We start from the raw sequence: 27,542 nt of genomic DNA, 5'->3' as shown, positions 1-27,542 counted from the left end.
AGTGTCTCAAAATTGCCACAGATTTTTTTGTTTTTGGTCTCTTGTTGCTAGTAATGCTCACAATGATTAATTGTTAATTATTAATTAATGCCGATTTTTACAATGGCCTGAGGGCAGTTACGATCGAGCTCTATGAAATTTGCCTTGCAACAAGTGACATCACAATAGACACTCAGCAACGGATGGCTTTTCCTTCCATGGCCAACATGTTCATTTAGTCTTTTTTACACCTGATTATTGCTGCTGATTGCAAAGAACCCAGAAAAGTAATTTTTCTACAGGATGTCACAAAGAGAGACGACTGCTGCAGGATATACGTGGTCTCAGGATTATCTGACGACATGTTGTTTGTCCAGGGTGGTGCACGTGTTCGCCACCACGCTGGATGTGCTTACGCCATGAGAACATGCCATGTGGCAGTGACATAACCTCTCAACATTCACCCATCTAAACGTTTCAAACAGAAGCTCCCAGTAAAGCCAGACATCTGCCAAGGCCAAAGAGTAATTTTCAAATATTCCATTTTTTCTACCTACAAGCTGAATAGAGCCACTTCCCTCCACTCCAGAGCGACAGACTCATGACTCGCAGTGCCATGGCTCTGTGGCTCAGGGTGCCAAATTAATTAGTAGACCAAACACAAGGCACTGTGTGCTAAGAGAGACCCTAGACAACAGTGAGCCGTTTCAGGTTTCCGCGCTAATGTGATGTGGTGATGACTTTGCAAAAGTGGACTACTTCTGTTTCATTGGGACTTTTGGGGCGGGATGTCGATTTGAGTCTTAACTTGTTGTCAACGCTTTATTGACCAAGTTGAGAAAAAAAAATCCCATTGTCTAAAGTGTGGATCTGTTTGATTTTCTAGACTCTATTGTTTTCAGTTGAATATCTTAAAATCAGAAAACCATGAGCGAGGCGCGCATTTAGTTGATTTGCCAAAGGTGCCCAAGTGTTGTCCTTCTACAATATGTGCAGCACAATGCTGAAGCAGAAAAAGCGGAAAAATACGACTATAATACTTTTATCATTTTAACTAGAGATTGACTTGTTTATAAAACAGAATTTGTGGGGAGCAAAGCTTTTGGGCCTAAAGCCGTGGGCCAGTGTGTCCAATGGTGTTGCTCCATTTCAGGACACAGCACATGTTACATTAGGGAGCTTTATTGTGGCAGTATCAACATATCGAAATCAACACGTAGTTTCTTCTGAATGACATACAAACATTCAAATGTTTCACGTCGCAAAGTTCGTAAGGCTTGGTTGTCCCAGAGGAGTGGTGAGGGGGTAAGTGCAGTGGATGTTACCGTTCAAAATAAAATCTCCCAGAGTCGTTTCAGAGAATAAAAGAATAAAATCAATATGAAGAAAAATCAGCTACTACTGCACATGCTCACACAATTCCTAAATGCCACCTTTCAACATAATCCCCATGCCCAATCCTTGGCAAAGACCTGAGTTCAAATCGAATACATTTCACACTTTATTATGTATAATTGTACACACTTTAATGTAATTCTGTAATTTTTTGCTAATAATAATAATCCAGAATACCTGTCCTTGGATATGACATCTAGTGTGTGTTTAATAGCTGTATTCTTTTTTCTTTTTTTATATACGTATATATTTTTTTCATATAATTACGATGCAACAAAAATGAAACTTTCTGTTATCATAAAGCTCTAAAGTGACACAGCTCAAAAAGAGCAATAATTCCCTTTGTTGTTAGGGTAAATGCTAAGCTACAAGCTGAGCTAATGCTACATCATGTGTCTCTGAAACTTTTCTCAAAGTTAAATCTCAAAGCGGGCAACGATTCATGTTAAAACTTGCAGGAACATGGTGTTAGCAAACCGTGCATTGTTAACCTTACATTTGTCTCATATTACGTCGCATTGTTTCTCAATAATATTCTTCATTGGCTAATAAATCACGTTTGTTTCAAAATGAGTGGGGAACACCACGTTAGGTAACATGCTAGCATACTCCATTAGTTTTGAGTTTCGTTTTCGAGTCGTCTTTCTAATTTTGCACTATTTAAGTAAGAAATTTGTAATAGAATCATTAAGTTAGCAAATTTTCGGTTCTCAGCAAATGCTAAATCATCTTTGCCCTTTTTGGTCAAAACAAATCATGTCTCATGCATTCTAATGATGGGCAAGGCAGCCAAGCCTACAAGACAGGAAAAAGCAACACGTTTCATATTCTTTTCTGTTTTTTGTTTTTTTTTGCCACATTGATCAACATCATATTTACAAAAGGAGGACATGCAGGTTTTCAGATTCTTCCAAAGTGACTCAAATGAGTGAATTAGTACGGAAATGAAGAGCTGTACATCTATGAATCCTTTCGCAAAACCACCTTGGGATTCCAAAATATTGATGTCAGCAATAAATATGACAGTAATGCTGTTGTCATAGTGATTTGGCCCTTTTCTTGGTTTTTAGTAGGAAAAATAAATGCTTTGTCGCTGCATATTTTCTACGTGTGCTGGATCGGACCCACACGCGTTGTTATGCATATTCATATGAGGCAGAAAACATTTGTACTGACTGTGAAAGGAGTGCCTGTGTAGATTAACTGAATACCTTTGCAAAAATGAACGTTGTAGTGCATCAGCTACACTCTTGCTCAAAATAAATACGCATCTTGGTATATACAGTACTGTACAAAAGTATTAGCATTCTGGTGAATATCTAGAGCAGGGCCTTAGGAATTAGATGCTGGATTAATAATTGAGAGATAAAACTAATTGTTTCAAGAGAATTAAGTCCAAATAGAATCCACTGTTGCGCTTCTAGTTCCCGTTCGACTGAGGTTATTTTAGTGAACAAAGGCTTGCGAAATAATGAAAAATGAAATTGAAAGAACAAATGAGTGGAGGCGGGAGAAGGGAGGGAGGGAGGATGGGGGCCCAACCATGCTTGACCTTGCTAATAAAGGGACAGTTGACCCAGTGTAAGTGTGCCTGGTAAATGCAATCAACAGGAGCTGCTTATGCCATTTCCTGAGAAGTTGATCAGAATAACTGACTGGACAGTCCGAATGGTAGTTAACAAGAGCGCCATGTCTTTTTGGTTTTGATTTTGTTTGGATGGAGAGAATTTGAAAGACAACCACTTTGGGAGCTGGGATGCTCAGTAGGTTTGGACACAGTGTTGTGGAAAAAAGCTACAGGCAAAAAAAAACCATCCTCTACGACACACATCACAGGAAACGTACGACACTGGCATGATACACACCTTAACTTAACCTCGTCCATCTCTTCCCTCTAAATTTCCTGTCAAAAAAAGTCAACATCCTGCTTTTGCATTCTTTTCTGCTGCATCCCAACACGCCATACACATAACACGAAGACATGATCTGCTGTATAAGCGCAAACTAAACATAGCCTGTCCTGTTACAGAAATGACATCATGCGGTCTGACAGAGACTCGACGTCAATTTGTGCTGTAGGAGTCGTAAAAAAACCACCCCTGCCCCCAAAAAACTTGCGGTAATTTGCTTTTTTTTTTTTTCTTTACTTCTTTTGTAAACGGTTACTTTTTTTTTCCCCCAAAATTAGATCAAAGTCGATGCTCGGACTTAAAAATTCCTGAAAGATCCGCATCACGTAAAAATGTACAAAAGCTTAAAAACAACTTCTGTACCAATGTGGCTTTTTTTTGTTTGTTTCCTCAACTTAGGAGACTGCGGTAACTTTTAGCGCGACTGCTGAACACTCACTTATGATTGACATGCTTGGGATCAATTGGGGAAATCATTGAACAAGATTTATCAAACATCAAATAAAGTCAAGACAAAGGTCTTTGCGGTCACTTGTCAGCATCTTGATTTTTTTCCTTCTCCTTTTTGTGCCTCTCTGCCTTTTGCCTGCACTCTTTATCCTCTTCTATTCTTGGCCACAAAGCTCAATCTTAACAAGTGATCGCATCTTGTGAGCTTCAAGACTCAAGGATGCAACAGCAGTTAAGACTGGGTATAGGATTGAATGACATGTTAAGACTATGGACACCCAGACATGACAGGGATTTGGGGGGGGAATTGACATATAACCCACACATAAAATTCCAGTTTGGGGGGCCACAAATTAAGTATAACGTGCAAAATACTCATTTGTGCCCAAAATGTTAATTCGCCACGAGGTGGGCGTAATTTGTGTCCAACACACAAATTCATGATATTAATTTATTTCTTGAACAGTTTGACTCGCAAATGGAATGCACTTTCTATTATAGAAAGTGTAAAGTACAAACAGCTTTGGGAGGATGATGTATTCCAAAACAGTTGCGAGTTACTTATTAAAAAATAATGGCGTAGTATTAAAGTATTTTAATTAACTTTTGGAGTAATAACCCAAAAAATATATAAATTCAATACATCCACTTGTTCACCATGCTTTGCTAGCTTTAAAATGTTTTTTAATATTTTCCTAGCGGAAGTTAAAAACTGAAGTTGGCTTTAATTCATGCGAATATCACACTCAAAAAGGTCAGGTCCTTTTGCCTAATTTGTGACCGCAAAGGAATATTTTTTACATGTTATACTTAAATTGTGGCCACAAATGAATATTTTCTATGTACCTTACGTGGTTTTTTTTTTTTTTAATTTTCCCCATTTCATGTCTGAGGATCCATATAAGACAGACTTTTGGGCATCTGTGTTTTTCCCTGAAGTGATGCCTTCCCTCTTATGGTCCGAGAGCTTTTCCATCCTACGTTTAGTCTGACCACAGGTTCTCCATTGCCATGCTGACCTTGCACACGATCCAGCGGCGAAGTGGGCAGTAGTACTCATAGTGGAACTGCTCGAACTCTGGCGTCTGGCGGATCTCGTGCAGGAAGGACACGTCCAGGTCAGACTCCAGCAACAGCAGCAGAGTGGGCACGGTGACCATCAAGACGCCGGTGAGCACGGCAATAAGTCGCGCCACGCTCAGTATGCACGCGTTGAGCCGGGTGTTGGATGACAGCAGGCTAAGGACCCCGCTGCCACCCCTTCTGGCCGCCAGTCGTGTGCGCTCGAAGGCCCGGTCGCGCTCCCTCTCGGCCTCCAGCTGCGCCTGGATATCGGGGTCGGCGTGGAGCTCCCTCAGAAGCCTGGCGGGGCTCTGGACAGGTGACGAGAAGAGTAGGTCCACGCCTCCTTGGCTGTCGTCCACCGGGGTGGGAAGCATGCTGGCGCAAGGGCTAAGCAGGAACATGCAGAAACACATTTAGGAAAGGAACTGTCCGAAAGTCAAGATAATACAATTGGAGGTTTTGACTCCAAGTGTAAGTCAAGGTGTACCTAATGTATCACCCCAAATTAGCTAAAATGGGATCCACTTGTACCCCCTAATCAAATTGGTGCAAACCTGTAGACAAGCTCAGAGATGGTCCGTTCTCCGTCATCCTCATCCATTTCACTTCTTGCTTTGGGCATCTGAGGTCGGATAGTGATAGTCTCCATGGCAGGGCGGGGAGGCGGCAGGTCTGACGCACAGTTCGCTCCATCTGTGCTTGGTTGATGGTCTACGGGAGCGGCTGAAGGTGGGACGGGAGGCAACGCGGCCGAGTCCTTCAGAGCAACAAAGCCTGCTGGGGGACACAAATACATTGTGGATTGTACATTCCGTTCATAAAAATACACTCATTAGAATCTAATGAGCATTGTAGTCATAGCTTCTTTCGGAGGGCCATTATGACTGTCAACCCAATTAAATGTATGAGCACCTCATATTAAGTACAGTAAAAAATACAAAACAAACTGACAAATAACTCGTTTTCAAATCAGACGAGTAAAAACTGGTCAAATATTTTTTAAAAAAAAGATATTAAAAGTGAAGACAATTTGCAATTCTAGTAATGACACAAATCTGATGCACAATTTGTCTTCGCGGGCCACATAAAATTATGTGACGGGCCGTATCTGGCCCCCGGGCCTTGAGTTTGACACCTGTGCATTCGCTGATCTCCTTTTACTTGCTTTTGTCTTCATTTGAGCATTTAGAATCTATCCCAGCCATTATTATTTTATATACAAGTCAAACATAACTGCATCATTTCACTGACAATACTCGCCACAAGATGGCGCTCACATGCTAGTAAAACACATCTGACAGCAGCGCAACAAATCTTATCATAAGAAAAAAGAAAAGAAAAAAACACGCTCCGTCCACTCGTCCACATTCATTGTCACAGTGAATGTCCTTTCTGTCATATTTTGACCTCTAGACAAAAAGCCTGCAGGTTCCTCTTTTGTCCATGTGTGTGCATGCAGTCTATGAAGGCAGAGATAAACTCTGGATTAGCAAAGAGTCGACAAACTGAGTCAACCAACACGGAACATTAGTGCACCAACAACCACCCTCCAATTTGATGCAAGCATGACAGCTGAATATATTTTTACACACACGCAGTACTGTATTTCCACCTACAGAAGGGATGTTCAACTACAGTCCAAGAGAACCGCTATCCTGTACGTTTTAGATGTTTCCCTTCTCCAACACACCCAATTCCACCTGGAAATGGGCCTTGTTCAAGTGATACGTTTGCCATTCCTGTTCAAATGATTCCAAGCAAAACCTCCTACACGGGAAGACGTATATGTAAACTGAATCTCAGTTATGTGACCAAGCTCTTCTTTCTTTAAGGCAGCTTTGCCCATATTCTTTCCTACCGGTAATTGACAAACTCCGAGACAGGCAGTTAGCGCCACAGGTTTGGTGCTCACCCTCACTCACTCACCACAATGACTCATTGACACCACTTGTGTTGTGACTCCGGAGACAGGCTAATATTGTCGCCTTCAAATTTCAGTCTGTAGTAGTCGATTATTATTAATAGCTATACGAGTCAAGCGTCGCTTCCATGCATGCTGCAATTTGCATCGATAGCATTGTTAGCTAATGAATGCAAAAACACACACATATCTTGTGCAATCTGACTTGTTCTTATTGGCACACACACATCTAACCGTTCATAGAGCATGCCACCAGAGAGAGTGAGAATGATGGACTGCATTTACACTTTGTGCCAACTGGTTGTCACAACAAACCAGACACCCTTTCAGCGACACATGCAGAGTACAGTAGCTAGGTACGCCTTCGCAATATAATGAGATGCAATGGAAAATCCACGCACATAAATGTACATCTGGCAAGCAATGAGATGCAAACTGGGAACTCAAATGTCCTAATAAAAAAAATGCAATCCCATGGCTGGCTGGCGAGCGCATTGCTACGAAAATCCCGTCAATTGCGCACAACCTTTCAAGGTTCCACTGTACTGCTCCATAGACGCCCTTATGTATCTTACTTGGCTCCAGTATGTTCCTCTGCATTCCGGCACTGATCCCAGCAACTTGTCCCCCGTGCCCCACCAGCCGCACATACACATCCCGCGCGGTGTGGTTGGCGATGCGTAGATGGAGGCTGCGCTGGGTGGTGATCTTCACTTGGCACCTCAAGGCCTGCGCCACAACCACCGATGATGATGATGACGCCGGGTCCTCTGAGGCCTGCGTTGGGTAGAACACTTCCAGGGGCCCAGCTTCTCCCTCCTGCATTTCCTTAGCCTCTGACTGCTCTGGCGGCAAGCTACAAGGGTTATCGTGGTTGGCTGGCTCGGCCCCTTCCGACTCCAAACTGATTTGATCAGTGCCGTTCCGGTGCTCAAGAACCTCCATCATTGAATCTGAAGACAAACCTCAGACCCAACTGTCCACTGCGATGCCCCTACTTCATAGACTGACTTGAACAGTGTTTGGCATCAGAACACACACACACACACACACACATGCCTCTATGTACACACTCGAGAGACAGTGAGAGACAGCCAGATACATTCTCTCTCTCTCTCGCGCTCTCTGTGATCCACATGCAGCCGGCCTCGTATGAATGTCAACCATCTTAACAAAGACTGTGCAGGCATTAGAGGCAGATCAACCAAAGCTCCAAGTTCTAAATATAACCCAGGTGTTCCTGGTGTGAGACGGGCAACTAATCTAACAGTGATTACAGAGAGGGAGGCCTGACCCTGAATGGGATGGAGATCGTTTTCCTTTTCCTCTCTTCAAGTCGATCCGCATGAAGGTCTTTCCCAACATTAGCTGAAAAGTCCCCTAGAGTCCTTAGTAATAGAAACTGATTCCAACTGTACCCCTTTTGTTGTGTTCAGGTGGCTTGTCAATGGGGTGGAACCCGCAAAGGTTCAAATTTAGAGGGGGGGAGTTTCCCAGTCTCTAAAGATCTGGGTATTTGGTACGGTGGACTGAGGGCTCAAGTCTCAATGTGAATGGAAATCCTGTCATGATACAACTGCTTGTGGATGGAGTGAAAGCCTTAGGAGGTTCGGATTTTACAGGCTACAGTTGGCCAATCTTTAAACCCCTGAGCTTCAGACCTGTGGACTGCAGATCTCCCGCAAATGGAAGTTGGTGCTGGTTCCTTGTACCTTTGCACTCCAGTTTATAAATATTTTCTGTCTTTCAGGACTGTTAGTCGTGCTACATTACATGGAGACTTTACCCAAAGAGACAGACAGTGCCAACTACTGTACTCCTCCTGACAGTGTGTTGTAAAGTCCAGTAGTTTCCTTTACAAAACAGAACATGGCAGGACTGCATTCCAATCCCCATAAGAACATCCATAAGTGATAGCGTCGTGCCACGGTGAGTAGCGACAGGCTGTACAAACACAACAAGGTCGACACTGATGCCGGGTCAGCTTCCTGTTTCTCTTCGAATGTCGGAGATTAGAGCTCTGAATATAGACGGTGACTTTAGCCGTCGAGGACACTTTATCCGAATGTCCTTGCAGTCGGTTGTTGACGCTTCCAAGGTGGAGTTGTGATGGAAACGGAGATTGAAGATCCATCACATCCACGCCGTGTCAACTAGATCTTCCTATCATTTTACCCTCTGCTCTTCATACCTGAAATTTACGTCCAAATCAGATAATAGATGGCAGCAGAACAGAAGATATAAGGACGAGGATTGATAATGACCTGCAAATGAAAAGTCTTCCAGGCCGACACCTTGTCAAGACCTTTTATGAGCAGTATCAATCAGGACTGAATTTCACGCTCAGTCTGAGGGATCTCAAAACGTACACATTCAAAATGTTGACTTGCCTACATGTATACACAGAGACAAGTGCGCATACACAGAAATGGCGGCACCCTCGGCGAGGCTCATGGGAAGGGTATTTTTAGCAGGCGGCAATTGCCGTCTCCAGGGAGACCGGACTGATGGAGGGATGTGAGCATCAGCTGCTCAATTAGCGTCACATATGACCTTCCTACGTTTGTGCGCAACAAAGAAAAAACAGCATCCGCCTACCGTTTTCCACCGTCGTCTCGTCGTACTCGTTGGTCGAGGGCAAAGCTGGTACCAGAGGTTCCATGTTCATGATGAGGTTCTTATGACTCAATGAGCTAAAGCTTCGACTCTGACCAAACTGGAGTCTGAGAAGACAAACAATGACGGCTGATCAAGTGTTTGGTAGAATTTGGAAACAAAACAGGTAACATGATGATTATTTGAAAAACGGGTCTTTTTTGTTGCGACTTTCCACAAAATTAGGGCCAAGGAATACACAATGCGATGGTCCACTTGCATTAGGGCCAATTGGAAAAGTGGCGATGGTTCAATTTTTTTTTCTTCAGTTCCTACTCGATTGTTTGTTTTGAACAATGGCGATCGACCTTACCTGCGCACCTCAGGTGGATCTCTCTGGATTTTAGAGCTGGCTTCTATCACCTCCTTGGCTACTCTTCCGCTGCAAAATAAAAAAACATTTCAGCTACCTCAGACAGTGGCATTGTATTGCTACAAACAATAACATGCATGTCACCTGTATCTAAACCTGCTGCCTTTGAAGAAAATGTTGCTACTTGACACCGTCTTTATCTGACTTGACTTTGCGCACCTATTAGAAAAAGGGTGACAAGACACACAAAAAAAAGGGGGATAATTACAAATCATCTGTTGCACACACACTCAGGAAAAACATGAGCGACCAATGTATAATTTGCATGACTGATAAGTGATGACTATTAGTCGCCGGCTCAGTATGAATCAAAGCAATAATGTACGGAGCTTTTATAAAATGATATTGAAAAGATAATTTGCTTGTCTGATATTTGAGATGACATTAGTCTCTCTCGCTTCCTTCGAGACACTTGAGCGGCTCACATTAATAAGTCAATACGATGCATTCGAGTTGTTCCTGGAAACACAGCTTCTTTGTGATGCAATATCAATCTAATATACTCAGAGTCAGGATCAGTAGCTGTTAACTTCAACTATAGGCTGTAAGCTCTGTTTCCATAACCAATCAGCTTTATGTATGTGTGCGTGTGAGTGTGTGTGTGTGTGTGGGGGGGGGGGGGGGGGGGTGAGACGCACTTGTAAAAGGCTTGATTCTCCACCCCACACTTCCACAAGTGCTTACACGCAGCAGGGGTTGAGGTGTGAAACGTCAGCACCAGTTTTTTCTGCACACAAAAAGCACAAAAGCAGATGAAAGAGAAAATCACTTTGAGATGTCAATGCAGTGGACCGCACCATTTGCCCGCGGGGGAGGGAAAGGGCCCAACTGCAAATTAGCTATTCTTTGTTGGGCCCTTCCCCGAATTTTTGCATAAACAGAGATGGATCAAAAAGTATTTTCCATAAAAAGATAAATAAAAAAAAATAAATACAAAGTGATAATAGGTGATTCCATGGGTGCTGAACCGTAAATATGCTGGGGTCCACTGCACATGCACAAAGAGAAGAGAGGTGTGCAAAAAAGAACGCCTGACAGCCACAATTGGAAGCATAGGCTTTTAAGTTTTACTGTTCAGCACAAAGAGGTCCTAATGGGCCTGGAAGATGGACATATTGCTGTAAGTGCAGGTTTACAGCTGCTGTGCGCGTCTGGTAATAGGAGAAAATCAATCGATTCTGCTCAATCCGTGGAGGGCGATCGATGACGTGACAATGACTCGGTGAAACACACTGACAGGCATGACGTGGCGTCACCGGCCACTGCACACATTTATACATCTAAGTTATGCCACTGACAATGAAAGAGGGCTAATTCAATTTTCTCATTTTCAAGTTAAGTGCAGGAATGGACGTATTGTTCCGATGCATTCTTCAAGTAATAACATGCCATATTTATTTAAAATCAATTTAACTCTGATCCCGGCACAGTTTAATGTAATTTCAAACTCATTTTGCAACATTGCCCTTCGCTAACAAATGGCAGGTGACATCTTATGGCATCTTGAGAATTGCAAAATAACAAGTGAGTTTTCAGTGAAAAGTTTGTGATAGGTCAAAGGAAAAAAAAAAAAAAGAAAGAATATGTGGGAGATCACTGTACACACACAAAGGACAATGTAACAAGCAGACAATAAACATAAACACAGTTCCTATTAATGTAACATGATGGGCCTGTGTGACTGGATGTGTGCAATGTGATGCTGGTGCTTTAGGGGAGATCATATCGGGAAGATTAGAGTCCAAGAGTGATTTGCGGTGCCCCCCGCCTCCTCGTGTACTCACCAGTGACGACTATGTTTACAAACGGAGAGAAGAGACAGAAACACAAAGATAAAACTAAGCGGCCGTCATCACATTGGCTTAGCACAGATCTAGCACTTGGCCGGCCAGCCAACACATTGGAGACCAAACCCGGCTTTTGACTTCACCATGAAGCACCCAATCAGCGATAATGCACCCAATCATCAGCGATGTGAGTCAATCTCCAATGCAAAAAACAATCAGCTGCAAAATGAAGAGGCAGTATACACAAATGGAAGTGAGGCATCGAAGATGCAACACCCAGATGTTCATGAAAAGTGCACCCAAACACAAGACTGTTTTTTTAAAATCACACGAAGGAAGGAATTTAGTACGACAACTCCACAAAAATCTACAATTCTCCAATTATCAACCACGGCAAAAATACTGTGACCAAAATAAAAACATATTGATGGAAAAACATGCAAAATCTAAAACGTTTAAGAAAACAAAATTAAATAAATATACACATTTTACGACCAATACCAGAAAAACATAAATACAAACATACGTTAACAAAAGAAAAAAAAACAAAATATAAAATGTTAGAATAAAACCTACATACCAGAAAAAAACAACTGTCAACCATTACAAAAAAAACCACAGTCAGAATAAACCGTTTCATCCCTGTTCATCAGCCAAACCCAATTTTAAATTAGCACGAGAATGGGCAACAAACATGTTTCAATCACTTTAAATGTTCAGTGTGTATTTTGGTTTGAAAGGGGTCTCGTGTTTGGGTAACATTTGGTCACATGATGGGAGTGAGGAGGTTAACACACCCACCATCGTGTTACAGTGAATCCTGCCTGTTAAGGAGATCTGAAACAGTAACACACAAATATACAGTTTGTGTGTGGTGGGAAATGAACAGTTGAGTTGTGTGTAAGGTTAGCAAAGGGAAAATGCAGCAGAAAGGTCGCATGATTCACAAGGACTGTGTCAATAAGAGAAGTGTAAACACTGCGATGAAGTTTCCTTCTTCATATTGACACATGAAAGGAGAAGGAGGGGGGTCGACGAACTCACCTCTTTTTGAATGCCGATGACGTAAAATGTTTTCCCTTCAAACTTGAGCTTACTGACGTCGGCCCTGGACAAAGCAGAGAAGCACAAAACGTGGAAATGCGGAAAGACACATTTGGTTGGTCATTTCTGTACTTTTTTCCTGATTGTTGTCATTAAGACCGGTGCAATAAAGTGAAGATTGCAAAGTATATTGTGCAGAAACAGGATACATAAAACATTTTCCAGTCAGGTTTTAGGATGCTGCGTAACACAAAGTCAGCCCTGTTATGAGGTTTTTTTCTACAGACTTGTTTTGTTGGACCTGACTGCAGAATTTAAAACATTAGACCACGATATTCTATTGGCTTCTGCTGCTGAGGAAACCAGGATATTTTTTTTGCATTAGCCTTGGTTGCTCTGAGTTCCACACTGCCCCACTGTCGTATGGTGTTCCACGGGGTTCAATTTTGGGGCCCCTATTATTTTTATCGTATCTGCAGTCCCTGGGTTCCATCTTAAGAAAGTATGGCATTTCTTTCACTGCTTAATTTCTTTTCTGGTTTCTGAATAATACAAAAAATATGAATATTATTTAATACCATTTCAGAAGATGGATCCTCTTGTTTCCCTGGAAAACCACGAAACCGGTTGCTGTGAACCCCAGGAAAGCTGTGGAACCAGTGAAGTCCTTTATACACACCCAGACCCACACGCACGCACACACACACACACACACACACACGCACACACGCACACACAATTATCCCCATGATTATTAAGTGACGAACAAAGGATCCAGCATCATTCAGACCAAATGCATGAAACAAAAAGTAATACAAACTACCTTGCAAGGGTGAGGGTCAACTCCGTACGTTTCAAGGTTGTGTGCCCTTTGGAGCATGTTGAGTTCTGCTAAGGCAACACATTGACCCCTGTGTGAAAAAGAAGAAAATAAATTCTTAAATGCACAAATTGCAGAAGAACTCAGAAGAGGCCAGACATTTGGAATTGGACCTAAGATGAACATCAATGTGGGAGGACATTATGCAAATGCCCAGAGCCAAGTTTCAAAGTTATAGTTAATTCTGGTTCTCAACACGATGTCTTCTGATTGCTTAAAGCTGAATTTTGAGTTTCTAATCGCTACTGCTCTCAGCGGATAAAAAAATCAAATTGCACACGCCTATCTTTGCATGCATGGTTTTCCTTTTTTTTTTTTTTTTGCCGTCCTCAAAGTAACTGAGGGTGTCTGGGGACGTGCTAGACGGCAGTCTCTTCTGAGCAGAGGCATGTTAGGTTAAGTCCGAGTTTTAATATATTCCATAGATGTGAATGAATGATTGTCAGTATGCATTCTGACATTGACTGGCGACTGGTCGAGGGTTTACCAAATCCAGCTATGATATGAGGACATGCGCTATTGAAAATGGATGGATAATAACATAACACAAAAAACTAAATATCTCTGCAGCATGTTGACATTTTGAGTCATACAAATGTGCTTTAGTTGTTTTTCCCAAACTTATTTTGACGTCACAGCAAATGATTATTACTATGCACTAATTGACCTACTCATAAGTCTCTAAGTAACCCAGTCTCATTTATTCATATGCAGAGAACAGAAAAGGTTAAAGGGAAGAACATGTCGTTCTTTGCCACATGCTGTGATCACTGTCATTTGGACCCAACGGTGCAGACCGAGGGCATTCTTGTCATCGTGTGCCAAAGTGCTGTTGACAAATGAGGAATTCGTCTTTGATGCTTAAAAGCTCAGAGTGTGACAAACCTTGCAGGCAGCAGCTCAGCTATAAACAAACATATAAACAAACAAACACATCCTGCAGGAGTAGGATAAGAGCATCTTGTGAACTCACTGTGTCTGCACGGGGAAATCAAGGAGAGCGGAGTTTAACATAAATTGCAAGCACGTTGATCCACTTTTGGTCATTTTGTCAGAGCAGGACAACCACTCAAAGCAAGGAGCCATGATATCAAACGTGTGACTTGAGGACAACTCTGGCAATGTACTTGAGTAGCCCAGCCAGTTCCCAGATTTGAATGGAATTGAACATCTCTCGAGAGATCACAAAATGGCTGTGCACACATGTGCACGCTTCGATGGTCTTTATCACGCTTCTCCTCTTCCGGAGCATTTCAATTCAAAGGTTCCGCTGTTAAGTTATCGAGTTAGTCGATTATGACCAAAAATAAAGTCCACAAGCCAGGAAGCTAGAAGACCTTCTTGCTGTGGGGAAATAGTGACATTTATATCCAACACTGTGTTTCAAAGCAAACTGCTGATTCCCGCACCATTTTCACATGGCTTTAATCAAATTTCACACCATCTAAAAATAGTTTCTCCCCTCCAGTCCCATCCATCCATGACACTTAAGCTGGTCTTTTTTTTTTTTACGTCTTCTAGTGTTTTCCGCTATTTCCGTTCAGTGCGTGAACAGATCAAACAACCAGTAAGAAAGAAGTGACACACACATACTCAGTTTTCTCACCTCAGCTCAGTCTTGTGTATCTCCATAATTTTCCTCTCCAGTTTAAGCGACTGCTTGGGGAACAGCCTGAAGTCTCTGATATAATCGGACGGATGCTCCTCTTGGTCGTAGTCCCCCAGCTCGGCTGAAAGGAGATAAAACAGTTGAGGTGAATACATTGCAACAATGTCAACCTCAAGGCTCTTTAAGTGGCCCAATTTCCCTTGACTTCTGTTCAAAACTAGCCATAACATGTTGAAATCTAAATCAGGAGCAAATCATTTAATTGAATTTGATGATATTTTATTGGAATTGTTATCTAAGCTATTCCAAGACATTTCCTTTCCCAGTGTAAACCCAACAGTGAATTTTTATGTATGCCCAGAACAGTGAACACCATAGATTCATTTTAGCAAGACACTTGTTTTGTTTCACCTCCAACTTTATGTGAACATTTTAACTGCCCCAGTGCACAAAGCAAGGTCCATAAAAGCATGCTTGATGATTTTGGTATGTAACAAGTCCATCAGAGAGAATATGAATCTTCTGGGTGAATGGACAGAAATTCCCCAAAGACACACTTTGATATTTTCCCAGAAGTGCGGAAGCTCCACATTTTCTTCCACTTTCCACTCATCCACTTTTAAAATGACCATCTGTCCCAATACTTTTGTTCATATTATGAACCTATAATCAATCATTAGGAACTGCAAGACATTGACATAGAATATAAATTACATGTATTATTTTCTTGACCTTGCCTTCTAGCCTACTATCCCATACATTTAAAAAAAAAAAAAGACATCAATTTGCATACTTTTAGGACATTTTATGTAGTTTATGTAGTTTGTGAACTGAAGCACAAATATGACAGGGATTACTGTATCGCCCGATCTGTAAACACATGGAAGGTCCCAACTGTCTTAAAGCCAGTTTTAATTACAAATCAGTGCAATGATTAAATCAAAGCGTTGCCTAATTAAAACTAATCCTCAGCTCCAAAGTCATCACCCTGAAGGGGCCTGTCCTCATTACATTGTGACAGTTGGAAGGGAGAGAACTCTGCTGAGGCATCTGCGTTCTCACACCAACCTATCAGAGAGCACTCGACCATACGTGTTCATTTCTAACAGAACAAATCTCGCTAATCCCGTTTCTAATCCGTGCACACATTCCTTTCAACAATGAGTTTGTGTTGAAGTGTTACTTAGGGATGGAGCATGTCTTTTGTAGTGTGACTTAAATGAAGAATTTTAGTTCGATTGTATACATGAAAAAGTCACTGTATTGCGTTGAATAGAAAATACCTCCCATGTTTTTACGAAACTTATTCCAGCTGCCAAATCACACCTCTGTGAATGCATAATTGACTGGTACAATAAAATGGTCTCACCCTGCACAATGCACGCGCCCAGATAGGCAGCTTCAGCAAAGGGACAGAGGAGACGGCCGTGGTAGACGTCTCTCTTCAGCTGGAGGTACAACAGGTACCTGCAGACGCAAGGAAGAAAAGAGAATCAAAATGCATGAGCAGAAAAAGTACTGTTTGCATTTTGGGTCACAAGGTTCATACTGCCCCTATGTGTACTACATAGGTTTCCATGTATTTGATAAAAAAAAACTGTCATGTCAGGTCATTTAAAGCAATTATTCAAGAAACCTAAATAGTGTACCATTTGCATTTGTTTTCACACTTTTCCGCATTAATTTGCTGAAATCCAGAGCGGAATATAAAACACAGTGAATGATGAAATTGGGATAAATTATCCCGCAACACATCCGATGACCTCAAATCTGGCTACTGTAAACAATATTTCCACTGCAGTTTTTCTTTAAACAATGTCATGACTGAAGAGAATGTGGTGCTGCGATTTGACATGAAAACATACACACTTGGGGTGGCGTAACCCTGGAAACGACTTGAAATTTTAATGGCAGGCGGCGTATCACGTTACCAAGGAAATCAAAAATGACTGGCGCCGCAGCTAGTGGATGTGTTTGTTGCCACGGTTACTAAGGCGGGGCCGGCGCTAACTCATCCATGCAAATCAGAGCAAGCATGGAGGAAGCACTAGTATGAATTTGTTCTGGCTTGTTTTGAATTTTGCTACATTTCCGGCACCATTTTTCACCATCACTCAACCTACATAATGGATACTTGGATCACGAAAGGCATAAAAAATACATTTGTCTTAGACTATAAGTATTTTTGATACTAATATTTACTGCAATAACTTAACTACTGTATTAGCAGAGGTTAATTCCATCCAAGGGACAAACGAGGTCATTGGAACAGAACTCTGTTGTAAATCAAGAACCCCTAGTACTTAGTAATTACACATTGCTCCTGTTCATTCCTGGTTAGATTTCTCGTATTTCCCCAGTTACCATGGCACCGATCACCAAGTAGAGCAGATATTGTGTAAAAGGGTCCTTGTACCTTGTCAGCTCTTCTTTGATCTTCATTGGCTCGTGTGGGTAAAATTTAACTCGGAAGCACATGGTGAAGGGCTGCAGAGCTGTGGAGACACACAAGACACGCACGTGCGCAGACGTAAACAAATCGTCAACGTTTCCTTGCTTCTCTGGGCAATCTTACACATTTCTGTCTTTGAAAATATTGACACAATGAGTTTTCTGTTTCATTGTGACTACCCAAGCATTTGTAAAGCTGCTACATACAGTATTTCATCTTCCAGGCAACACTAGCTACAAATAATACAAAAAAAAAAAAAAAAAGTGTGGCAATGACTAACTTCTAACAATCCACAGTCGTTTTAAATGGGACCATCACAATGTTTTGGGCAGATTTTGCCTTTAAAGTGATGATCCTCAATCACCGAAGGGGAAAAGAAAAAGGAGCCACACAGAATACATAATAGATGTTAAGGATTATGAAAGCCAAAAAAACACGGGCAGCTTAAGATGTTTTTTTTAAACAGAGTTGGCACACGTGTGCAAATGTGACGTCAATGTCCTAAATAAAAATACGTCACATGTTCTAATTTAGGTGACAACTCCGCCACAGGGAGATGAGACGTCAGGACGACTCAGCGCCTCTATTTCTTTCCCTCTTTTTTCTTCTCCTTCCCTGTCAACAGAGCTCCTCGTCGTAGTTTTCCAGACCTTTCTTCCTTTAGCCACATTATCCATCAACGTTTTACATTTCCTCTGCCTCTATCTCGATCTCTCGCGCTAATTCCCAGGCGCATGTTCCACCACTAATAGCCCTGCTCCGTTATCAGTTTATAGCAGAAGAGGAACAACATCCCGGCCATTAGAAAACACAGAAGATAGGAAGGAAGAGAGAGAACAGACAGGAAAGAGGGTTCTTCAGCCCAAGGGGTTTATTTACTCAACTGCAGATGGAGCAGGCATTTGTTTAAAGGGGAGCATGTGTTGTGAGGGGACATTTATTTTTTTAGTGTAATATTTATTTTTAGGGCCAGTTTACCAATACGGTAAGTGTTAGTGACATAATGGTGTATAACGATGTATGTCAAGTGAAGGGTATGCATTTACTACGCGGGAGGCATTTATTTTTCTACATTCTACAAATCAAATCAAATATTTGTAGACAGACATTTTTTTCAAACCACCCAAAAATATTAAGGATGCTAAAATAATATAATGTTGACATAATCATTCCACTGGGGTTTTCAGATTTTCAAACTCAAATTAAATCTAAAGAATAATAGAGTACAAATAAATATAAAGAAAACTAAATATAAACATGTATTTTACAAATATAAAAAAATGTAAATGTAGCTTTCTTATAGAAGTAAAAATCATATTTTCCAGCATAGTATAAGGATGAAAACATCTTTTTTGGATGACTACATTTTATATCCGTAGATGTACCCTGAGATGTTAATCACATTCATCCATTCCTTTAAATCCATACAAATGACACAAGGTGCACTTACATTTCATCTGTCGAACCACACCTTTATTCGGCTCCAGCCAGTGCTAAAAAAAAAAAAAGTTAAATATTAATCTGACATCATTACCCACTGTTGAATATTACACAAACTCATCATTAACATTAAAAACATCCCAAAGCTCTCCAGGGTTGACAAGAAATATTACCTTAACAGCTGTTTATCATCACAAGGGCATAATTTTAGGCAATGATGAATAGCGCTTGGCAATGCTGACACTTTTCGATGCATTAAAGGGGAACACTCTAGATTTATGGCAGCGTCTTCGTATAATTTTCAATTTAAAACATGCTCATGCACACGCACACACACACATAAGTTGCATTACTATTTGAAAAGGCTGATGATCAGCGAGTATGATGTTTACCCTCTGTTTCTCTGGATCCACATAGCGAATACCAAAGTAATCCTTCTCCAGGAGGTTGTAGTGATTACACACATGGTCAAACAGGAACTGGCCTTTGGTGTCTCTCTAAAAAAATCAACAGTACAAACAAACAATATATAAATATATTGACTTTTTTTCACCCTTTACATATACAACACTGCACAGCAGTCTTAATATGAAATATGTATGACATGCTTTAGCCCCCCATGGATCAATTGTCTATTTACATTTTATATTAAGAAAAGAAACTTTTATTTATTGCTTCAATACTGGTCATTGGATTAAATTGCTTGTACTGTAGATGGCAGACATTCACCATGGTTGGCGTTAACTGTCAGGGGTGAGCGTGACGGTTGTAGTTAACAACTCTCACAGGGTCTGGCTGTGTGAGTTCAAGACTGGCGCTGACTCCCTAAATAGAAGTTTGTTTTGGCTCTATATCCAAACGCTTGCTATCAAAGCTGACAAATCCCATAAAATCTACCTGCCTTCCTTTGCTCTGCTGCTTTGTAATCCCAGCCAACAATTCCCTGTTAGCGTCAACCCTGCCACGCAGTTGTATGACTGTAAATATCATGACAACAGCATGAAAAGCATCAGCAGGTTTGCGGTGGTGATACATCTGCTGAGGTAAAGTAGTGCCAGGAAATACAGGCCGGATGTCCAGTCCATAAAGCCGATGCAGACACACAGAGAGCGATCGATGAACTCTCCGCTCCTCAGTCAATAACTACTCATCGTGGACAGTGCACACGCAAACACATACAGAGTCAGGGAAAAAGTAGCACATAGCACGAGACAGCATAAATAAGTGAGTTTAAAAAGCTGCAAACGCATGCGAGTCATAAAGAAAAGTGAGGAAAAGAGTGATAAGATAACCAGACCAGTGATGAACGGACTGCATTAGACAGTAGGTTCAAAAAAAGAAGCTTGAATCCATTTTATGCAGCGCTTATAGGGCCACAGGTCAGATGGAGAATATCCTCGCTGACTGTGTGCGATTTGCGAGGTGTAATGTCAAGCTCTGGAATTTGGCAGCGTCAAACTGTAATGCCCGCTTCAATTTCACGGATGGATCAATGAGAGTATTTCATGTATCCTGTTCTAATATAGCTAACCAACTTTGTGACACTTGGTGAAGCTGATGTTGGGTCATAATTCTTGATTCCCTTTAAAAAAAATCTGAAAAACTCACAATGGTCACTTGAACTGATAATAAATTGAACTAACTAACTAACTAACTAACTAACTAACTAACTAACTAACTAACTAACTAACTAAGGGCAAAATTGTTGGCACCCTTCTGTTTAGAATTAAATTGTCATTGCAATAACTAAAAACAGAGAAAATAATGAATTTAAAAAAATCAATTTACTGTCATATAACTAAAATCGGGCCTTGCTTCATAATTGAGGTCTGAGAGAACGGTGGCAAAGCAGACCCAGAACATAACTGAGCCTCATAGTCCAGTGTGAACAAGCTAATAAACAAACTAACTTGACAAAATCAATAATGGTTTAACAAATACAGTAAGAAATGAAGAAATGAAAATCAAGTATCGCTTTTGAATTGAGGTCCAGAAGAATATGTCCCCCAAACCCAGATTGGAACTGAGCCTCGTAGACCCGCTAACACACACGCTCACTGAAATAACCTGAAACTGACAAAGGCATTGATAAATTTGCATGGTCCGAAAGAATTCTGCCAGATGCAAGTAAAGAAGATTAAAATGTGACCTCTGGCAATTCGTGTAACGGTGAAGAGAAATGTTGCTGTTTTCAGTTATGAGTGTGAAACTTTCATTTTGTAAACAAAATCATTTTGGTCTTTCTAATTTAAAAAAACACAAAGGCCAAACACAGCCAACTACTCTATCCTAGCACAACATGGAAAATATTAAGTCAAAATTGTCATGTAATAAAGTTAGGAGGTGATTAGAATGGAAATTATGAGTGTGCCAAATGTTGTTGTTTTTTACACAGGAGCGTGAGACATATCTTTTTGTCAAATTTGCCAATAACAGGCCTGAGTCTGCCATTTTGTCCCCACGTGTCCCCTGACAAGTCCTATACAGCAATCAGCGTAGCGAGCGTGTCCTCTAACTGCTCAATAACCTGCTGATGGAGGTTGAATTTGTGCTCAGTTAAGCAGGACTGATTGATTTGCGTCCTCCGGGCATTCGCTGAGATTTACTCGCTTGCCGGGACACGCACTCACACAAACAGACGTCAAAACAAAACAAAAACGCACGCACAGTTCCAGCACTCGTTTTGTATTCACACTGCAGGAAACGATGATTTCGACACAATTGTATTATCATTGCAAAACTGTTTTATCTTTTTGTATTTATGACAAATAATAAAGAACAAATCATTATTATTTGATCCTTTTATACAACTCTGGAATGAGAAGTTGTGTCTAATGAACTGTCTCCGTCCACATTTGTGTATTTTTACTCGCATGTGTCCATCCCCATTTGCGTCTGGACCCCGCCCACACCCCCCAGTGACAAAAGTGTTAGGGAGTCAGCCGTGAAATCGGAAAAGAGGGCAAATGCAAGCACACGAACGCTGGCATGAAGGCCGCAGACGGATCATGGAGTCACACTCATCCTCGTCCCTGGGGCGGAAACTTGAGGACAGACAACAGAGGGAGAGTGAGAGGCCAAACACATCGAGAAGATTGAGACGGAGCTAAATAAAGACACACAGGAAGAAGGAGTTTAGGAGTCTATGTCATGTCCAACAAGAGCCAAATCCATTTTTTATATCGTCAAAGGCCTGGATATTAAAAATTAACCCGCTCGTTCGCTACATCAGCCTCACTTAATGATGGCAAAGTGCCCTTCACATACACACACTTGAGTTTGTGTGTCTGTGTGTGTGTGTGTATGTGCATGCCCGACAAGTTTGTGCAGCCAGCCACGTCCAGACGTCAAGCGATATAAAATAAAAGCACTTATGGCATCAAATATTCATTCCGGTGTCCGTCCTAAATTTGAAAAAACTCACGAAACATCAAATATTAATGGCGGAACATGACCTCCGACCGGATCGCATTTGCAATACAAAATCGCTTAATGATGTTATTGGACAAGCACTGACTATGGTAATAAGAAACTACTGGATTTAATTTAGCTATAAAGCGAATTGATCCAGTGCAAAGTGACGCAGGGCAAAACTCATTTGAGCCACCCATCGTTTTATGGAACTTAAATGTACCCCTCACATTATGGGTAGTTATTTATCTGGCAGTTCAAGCTCTTATTTTCTTTAAAGAAGAATATCTGGCTGCATTGATTTGAGTTTGTCAAGCCTAAGTGGGTCACTCGTTGGGGTTTGGACCATTTGAAAAGATTAGAGTCCAGCCGAGGATGCAGGATGCAAATCATCCTCTGAGGCCAAGTTGAGGATTTCACACTGCAAGACGCTAGCCTGATATTATAGGATGTATCAAAATTGAGGCTAGGCTTCCAAATGACCGATGATTACCCTTCAAAAACTAGGGAGATGATCCCTCCGTTCTATTCTTTTGGGAAGCTAATACTAATTCACGGTGTCAAATTGATTATTAGAAAATCCTCGTACAATGAGGTCAAAACAGCTTACTGTTGTGTCAACAATGGAGCAGATTAAGTGTTGCTTATTCTGTATTTACAAGCTGCTCACAGAGTTGTTGGTCATTAAAAACTACTCCCTTAAAAAAGAAAAAAGAAAAAAAAAAGATACGGGCGTGCGCAATGGTGTTCCTTGCCACATAGCTTAAACTACATCTGTTGGCCAATCAGATGACAGTGATGTCACGGTCCTCCTCTGCCTTCACTCTCGAACCTGGAGGTTCTGAGGAATGGTTTCATTCTAACCTGGGGGCCAAAAGAAAACCATCTTCATTTTTGCCCTTTTTTCCGGGAGGTGGGGTGTTCATCACATGATACATTGACGGTGCCGCGACCTTGTCCCTGTATGGGAAAGGCAAATTACCTCATCATCACTTGGAATAAAAGAGGCAGGCATGCACGCACGCACACACACAGTGAGGGGGTGGTGGGGGTTTCAAATGCATGCACGCTGAGAGTGAGTTCATGGCTGGGCACACCGGCTAATAAGCTTGGAGTTAGAGCCATAAATTATACGTTTATGGGGCAGGACTAGTTCCTATTCTAATGGAGAGCCATCCATCCCGCTTGCACTGCTGGTTATCTCACACACACACACATGCACGCACACGCGCGCGCACACACACCCATAAAACACACACACACTCTCAGAGCAGTGTGATTGAGATTGTAGCAGCATTGCCACTATTGTGAGCGGCTCTCTTATCTTCACACCACAGCAGGTTTATGGAAGACAGAAAAATCCACAGGGAAAAAACAACAACCTTAGAGTGTGTGTGCAATAGTGCATGTGTGTGTTGTGTACGTGTTGATTTGAAATAATTATGTCATAATAAAAGAATGGACAGGATAGTTGTTACGGCCTTTGTGTGATACACAGGCGACATTTTTGTATTAATAGTACATTTTCTGACTTTAGGGGTCATATCTGAAACATTTTTCAGCTTTTTTTTTTTTCTTGGGCCATTGCTATTCAAAGTGAACTAACACATCCAAAACGGTATATCACACCAATATTGCCTTTCCAACCTTGTACTGTGTAAACCATTTCTCATACTTTTATATTGCAATGAACCTGCAAAAGTAAACCACAGAAAAGAGATTATGGCTCTTAATTTGATGCGCATCAAAGTCGGCGGCCGAACGGGACGAGAATAGAACCAGTCTAGCTATTTTTGACTTTCCTCAAACAATTCAGAGAAATGCGTTGCTGCTGCATATGCTATTTTAACAACAGCCTCACATTTCAGAAAAGGAAGTGGCAATTATTTTACTTTTTTAGTATTTGACTAACGTTACAATTATTTCTAAAAGTCCAACTATATGACTATTGATTAATGTGAAATTATTTTTCCACAACTACACTAAAAAATCCATATTTTACGTAATAGATAGATATGCTTAATTTGATTTTATTTGATATTTTCTGTGCGGTCCACTTCTTTATGGATTCAACAATCCTCCAGACCGACTCAGAACAAGCTTCAAAATTGCATTATTGCAACATCATATGATCACATAATGACAAATGCAAAAATGCTTGTGCATGCTCCTAACTGGACTGCATGAAAGAATTCCGAATATGCGCTCACTCATAAACAAACATCCATTTCACATGTCTTCATCCAAGCCCCAGTCAGAGAAACTGACCATGCAAAAGCATCACTGACAACTGACGGGTGTCAGGCGCATGAGGAACACTGATCTCCCTTAATTATACATGATGTGTCACAGACACACCAGGGGAGCGAGACCGAGAGAGCAGAGAAAAAGATAGGTAGAGCAAGAGAATGTGAGATAAGGTACAATGGGAAGAGGTCAAACAGCGGGAAGAGGAATGGAATAAAGACGGGATGAAGACGACGAAGTAAGAAGGAGCTGAGGTCAATTGGATATTGATCTCCTATTGTCTCTTCTGTTCTTCTGGCATGACAAGACCTACAGTAAGTTGCATGCTGCAGCATGGAGCACACGCACACGTGATTCCGGACTGCTAGACAGTAGAAAATTTTGATATTTTACTTTTTGGTTGCCTGTATCCGAATAGTCAGGTCTCTGTAGTGCATGCCCACCCATCAGGTGTGAAAATAAACAATTTTTTGGTTGGCTTGCTTTTTCTGAAACTGCGCGAGGAAGCCTTTCTAGGCTTTCACCGACTGTTACATCACACGCTAATTGACATAATGACCACGCCTACAATGAGTTTTCCCACACATTGTACGATCAACTGACTATTAGCTCGTCTCGTCAGAGGTGGCCAGCACAAGTTACTCGCACCGAGTTGTTTGGCACAATTTGGAGACAAGATGCCCTTCCTAACACAACCCTTCATATATATGTATATATTTTTTTATCTAAGCTTGGGGCTGGCAGTGGCTGGAAATTGGGACACAGCGAAAATACCCATGAAAGCATTTCACAGACATGGTACTGACTGAGCACTACGAAATGAAGTGTACAAATGACACCACCCCTCCACTTTTAGTTCTCCATGTTGATAGTTTGAACTGTAAATATAGCAAAAATTCTATTTCCATTACACTTCAAGAAAAATAATAACCGACAGAAGATTTGATTTTCAGAAGTATGTGTGGACCAACAACACAGGCTAAATTTAGCTTCTGCAATGGTGTGTGCAACACTATTAGGATAAGTTCTTGATCCGATGCAGTGCAGTTCGACACAACAGAATTCCACTGCAGGCACAAAGGCATCAAAGATAGACATTAAATTACACCTAGTTTCGTTTAACCTGCCGCCATCTGCAATGTGTGCCGACTGACCCACATTAAGGAAAGAAAGGAGAAATTAACCCAGTGATGAGAAGTGCTGCTGCTTTTGTGAGTGACTTAGAGCAGGAGGTCATGAAATATGCACAGCCGAGCACAGAACAAGCACACGGCACACGGAGCCATTAAAAAGCACACTTTGGAAAAGAAAAGAAACGAGGAAAGAAAAGCAGTCATTTCCATCGTGTCAAATGACTCTAAAGTCACATCAAACTTTTTGTTGGGCTTTTTTTTTGCAGGTGCTAAGGGTATTGAGAAACAGAAAGAAAATGCACACAAGAAGTTACATAAAGTAAGCCGAGTCAGTAGATGTAATTTTCCCCCCACAAATTAAAGCAGTTCCCAGGTCGCAGACATTTTCAGTCAAAATACAAAAATTATAAAAAAGTAGGATTACAGCACACTTCATGTCCATTTAATTAATTCTATTAATTAATTCTACATGTGTGGTCAGTGGTCACATCATCGACAAAGTAAAAATGCACATTAGTAAATTGTGCCCTTTTATTGTGAGGAGTCTTAGACACACTTGCTGTCTAATGCTTTTCAATCACCACCTTGATAGGGCACATTCAGACACTTTAGTCAACAATAATTGGGAGAAATTGAACTTTTGTGGACATTGAAAGAGTGCTACAATTTTGAGGTTAGTTCATGAAAACTAAAACAAAACGATTGTGTTCGGATTTGTATATTTGTATGTTGTATACATTCTTAATACAAACCTCCCTGACAGTGATAATCAAGAGTGAGCACTTACAAAGGCAGAATATTTAATACAGCTCTCTTAACCTCTCAAAGAGATTGTACACATGTACTGAATCAAATATGAAATACGTTGTTAAAATATTGTAGATCTTTTAAATCGGAGCGTTATGAATAATTCTGCATTTTATCTAATGCCACGATAAAGCATCATGCGCATGCAGATGTTTGGTCTGCTAACCCATGCATGCACCAATCATAATAATATAATAATAATAATAATAATAAGTATTATTATAACAAAGGTTTTAATAAGGCTGATCACTATCAATAGCCTTTCCACCACACCCATGGATCTCCAACATTGCTGTGCTTAGAGGCAACTTCCTATCTAACTTCTTTCTCCACCCATGCATACGTATAAACATACACAAAAATAATTCTTCTGGCATGGGGGGGGGCTTATTTGATGTAATTATGCATTTTTGAGGTTGTGTGCATTGCACCAGAGACAAACAACACGTTATGTAAAACTACACTGGTACGCATTGAGCATGTGTTGGAAAGCCTGCGCTGCTGTATCCATCAATTTGCTGTATCCATTGCGATGTTGCCTCCCTACCTGGATGCTGCAGGAGATCTCCGAGTCATCCAGCAGGCGGATAGTGCACGGGATCTCCTGGTGGTTCTCCAGGGAGCGGATGCTGGGGCTGCGGAAGCGGAGCATTTTCATCCTCGTGTGAGGCTCTGACGCGACGCCCCACGCGGCATGTCAGCGCATCTGATGCTGCTGGGATGGATGAATGGAGGGATGCAGGAGGAGGAGGATGGACAGATGGAGCATGTCTGCTGTCCTCAGCTGCAGCACAGACAGCATGGAGTCAGCCGCTCTCACTCTCTCTCCCGGACTCGCTCCCTGGAGAGCCAACTTAAAGGGCCACTGCACACAACATGATGTCATTAATAATGTCACATTGAGTGATCAGAAAAAAAATGGAATAAATAATATAGTATTCGTGAGCGATACAAATGTTTGGTAGGAGGACTGTTAAGAGAGTA

The 27,542-nt window shown here is 41.3% G+C and overlaps 1 protein-coding gene across 2 annotated transcripts; it reads right to left on the bottom strand.

Annotated features, from left to right (window-relative positions):
- Positions 1-1,145: 1,145 nt before the first annotated feature.
- frmd3 (FERM domain containing 3) lies at positions 1,146-27,419 on the bottom strand. Of its 2 annotated transcripts, none has more exons than XM_061278819.1 (15): positions 27,106-27,419; positions 19,353-19,457; positions 18,971-19,013; positions 17,485-17,563; positions 16,438-16,535; positions 15,066-15,189; positions 13,403-13,490; positions 13,158-13,246; positions 12,580-12,643; positions 10,387-10,475; positions 9,833-9,907; positions 9,689-9,757; positions 9,319-9,443; positions 5,354-5,576; positions 1,146-5,186 (listed from the first exon to the last, which is right to left on the bottom strand). In XM_061278819.1, exons 1-15 carry the CDS (start codon positions 27,214-27,216, stop codon positions 4,718-4,720), a joined length of 1,851 nt encoding a protein of 616 aa, XP_061134803.1. In that variant the 5' UTR covers positions 27,217-27,419; the 3' UTR covers positions 1,146-4,717. The 2 variants fall into 2 exon arrangements, with proteins under 2 accessions (XP_061134803.1, XP_061134804.1); XM_061278820.1 differs by having other exon boundaries at positions 5,354-5,573.
- Positions 27,420-27,542: the final 123 nt, after the last annotated feature.

Source organism: Syngnathus typhle, linkage group LG5, assembly GCF_033458585.1.
Source record: "Syngnathus typhle isolate RoL2023-S1 ecotype Sweden linkage group LG5, RoL_Styp_1.0, whole genome shotgun sequence".
In the NCBI taxonomy this organism is placed as follows: domain Eukaryota; kingdom Metazoa; phylum Chordata; class Actinopteri; order Syngnathiformes; family Syngnathidae; genus Syngnathus; species Syngnathus typhle.
This window is presented reverse-complemented; position numbering and strand designations above follow the sequence as displayed.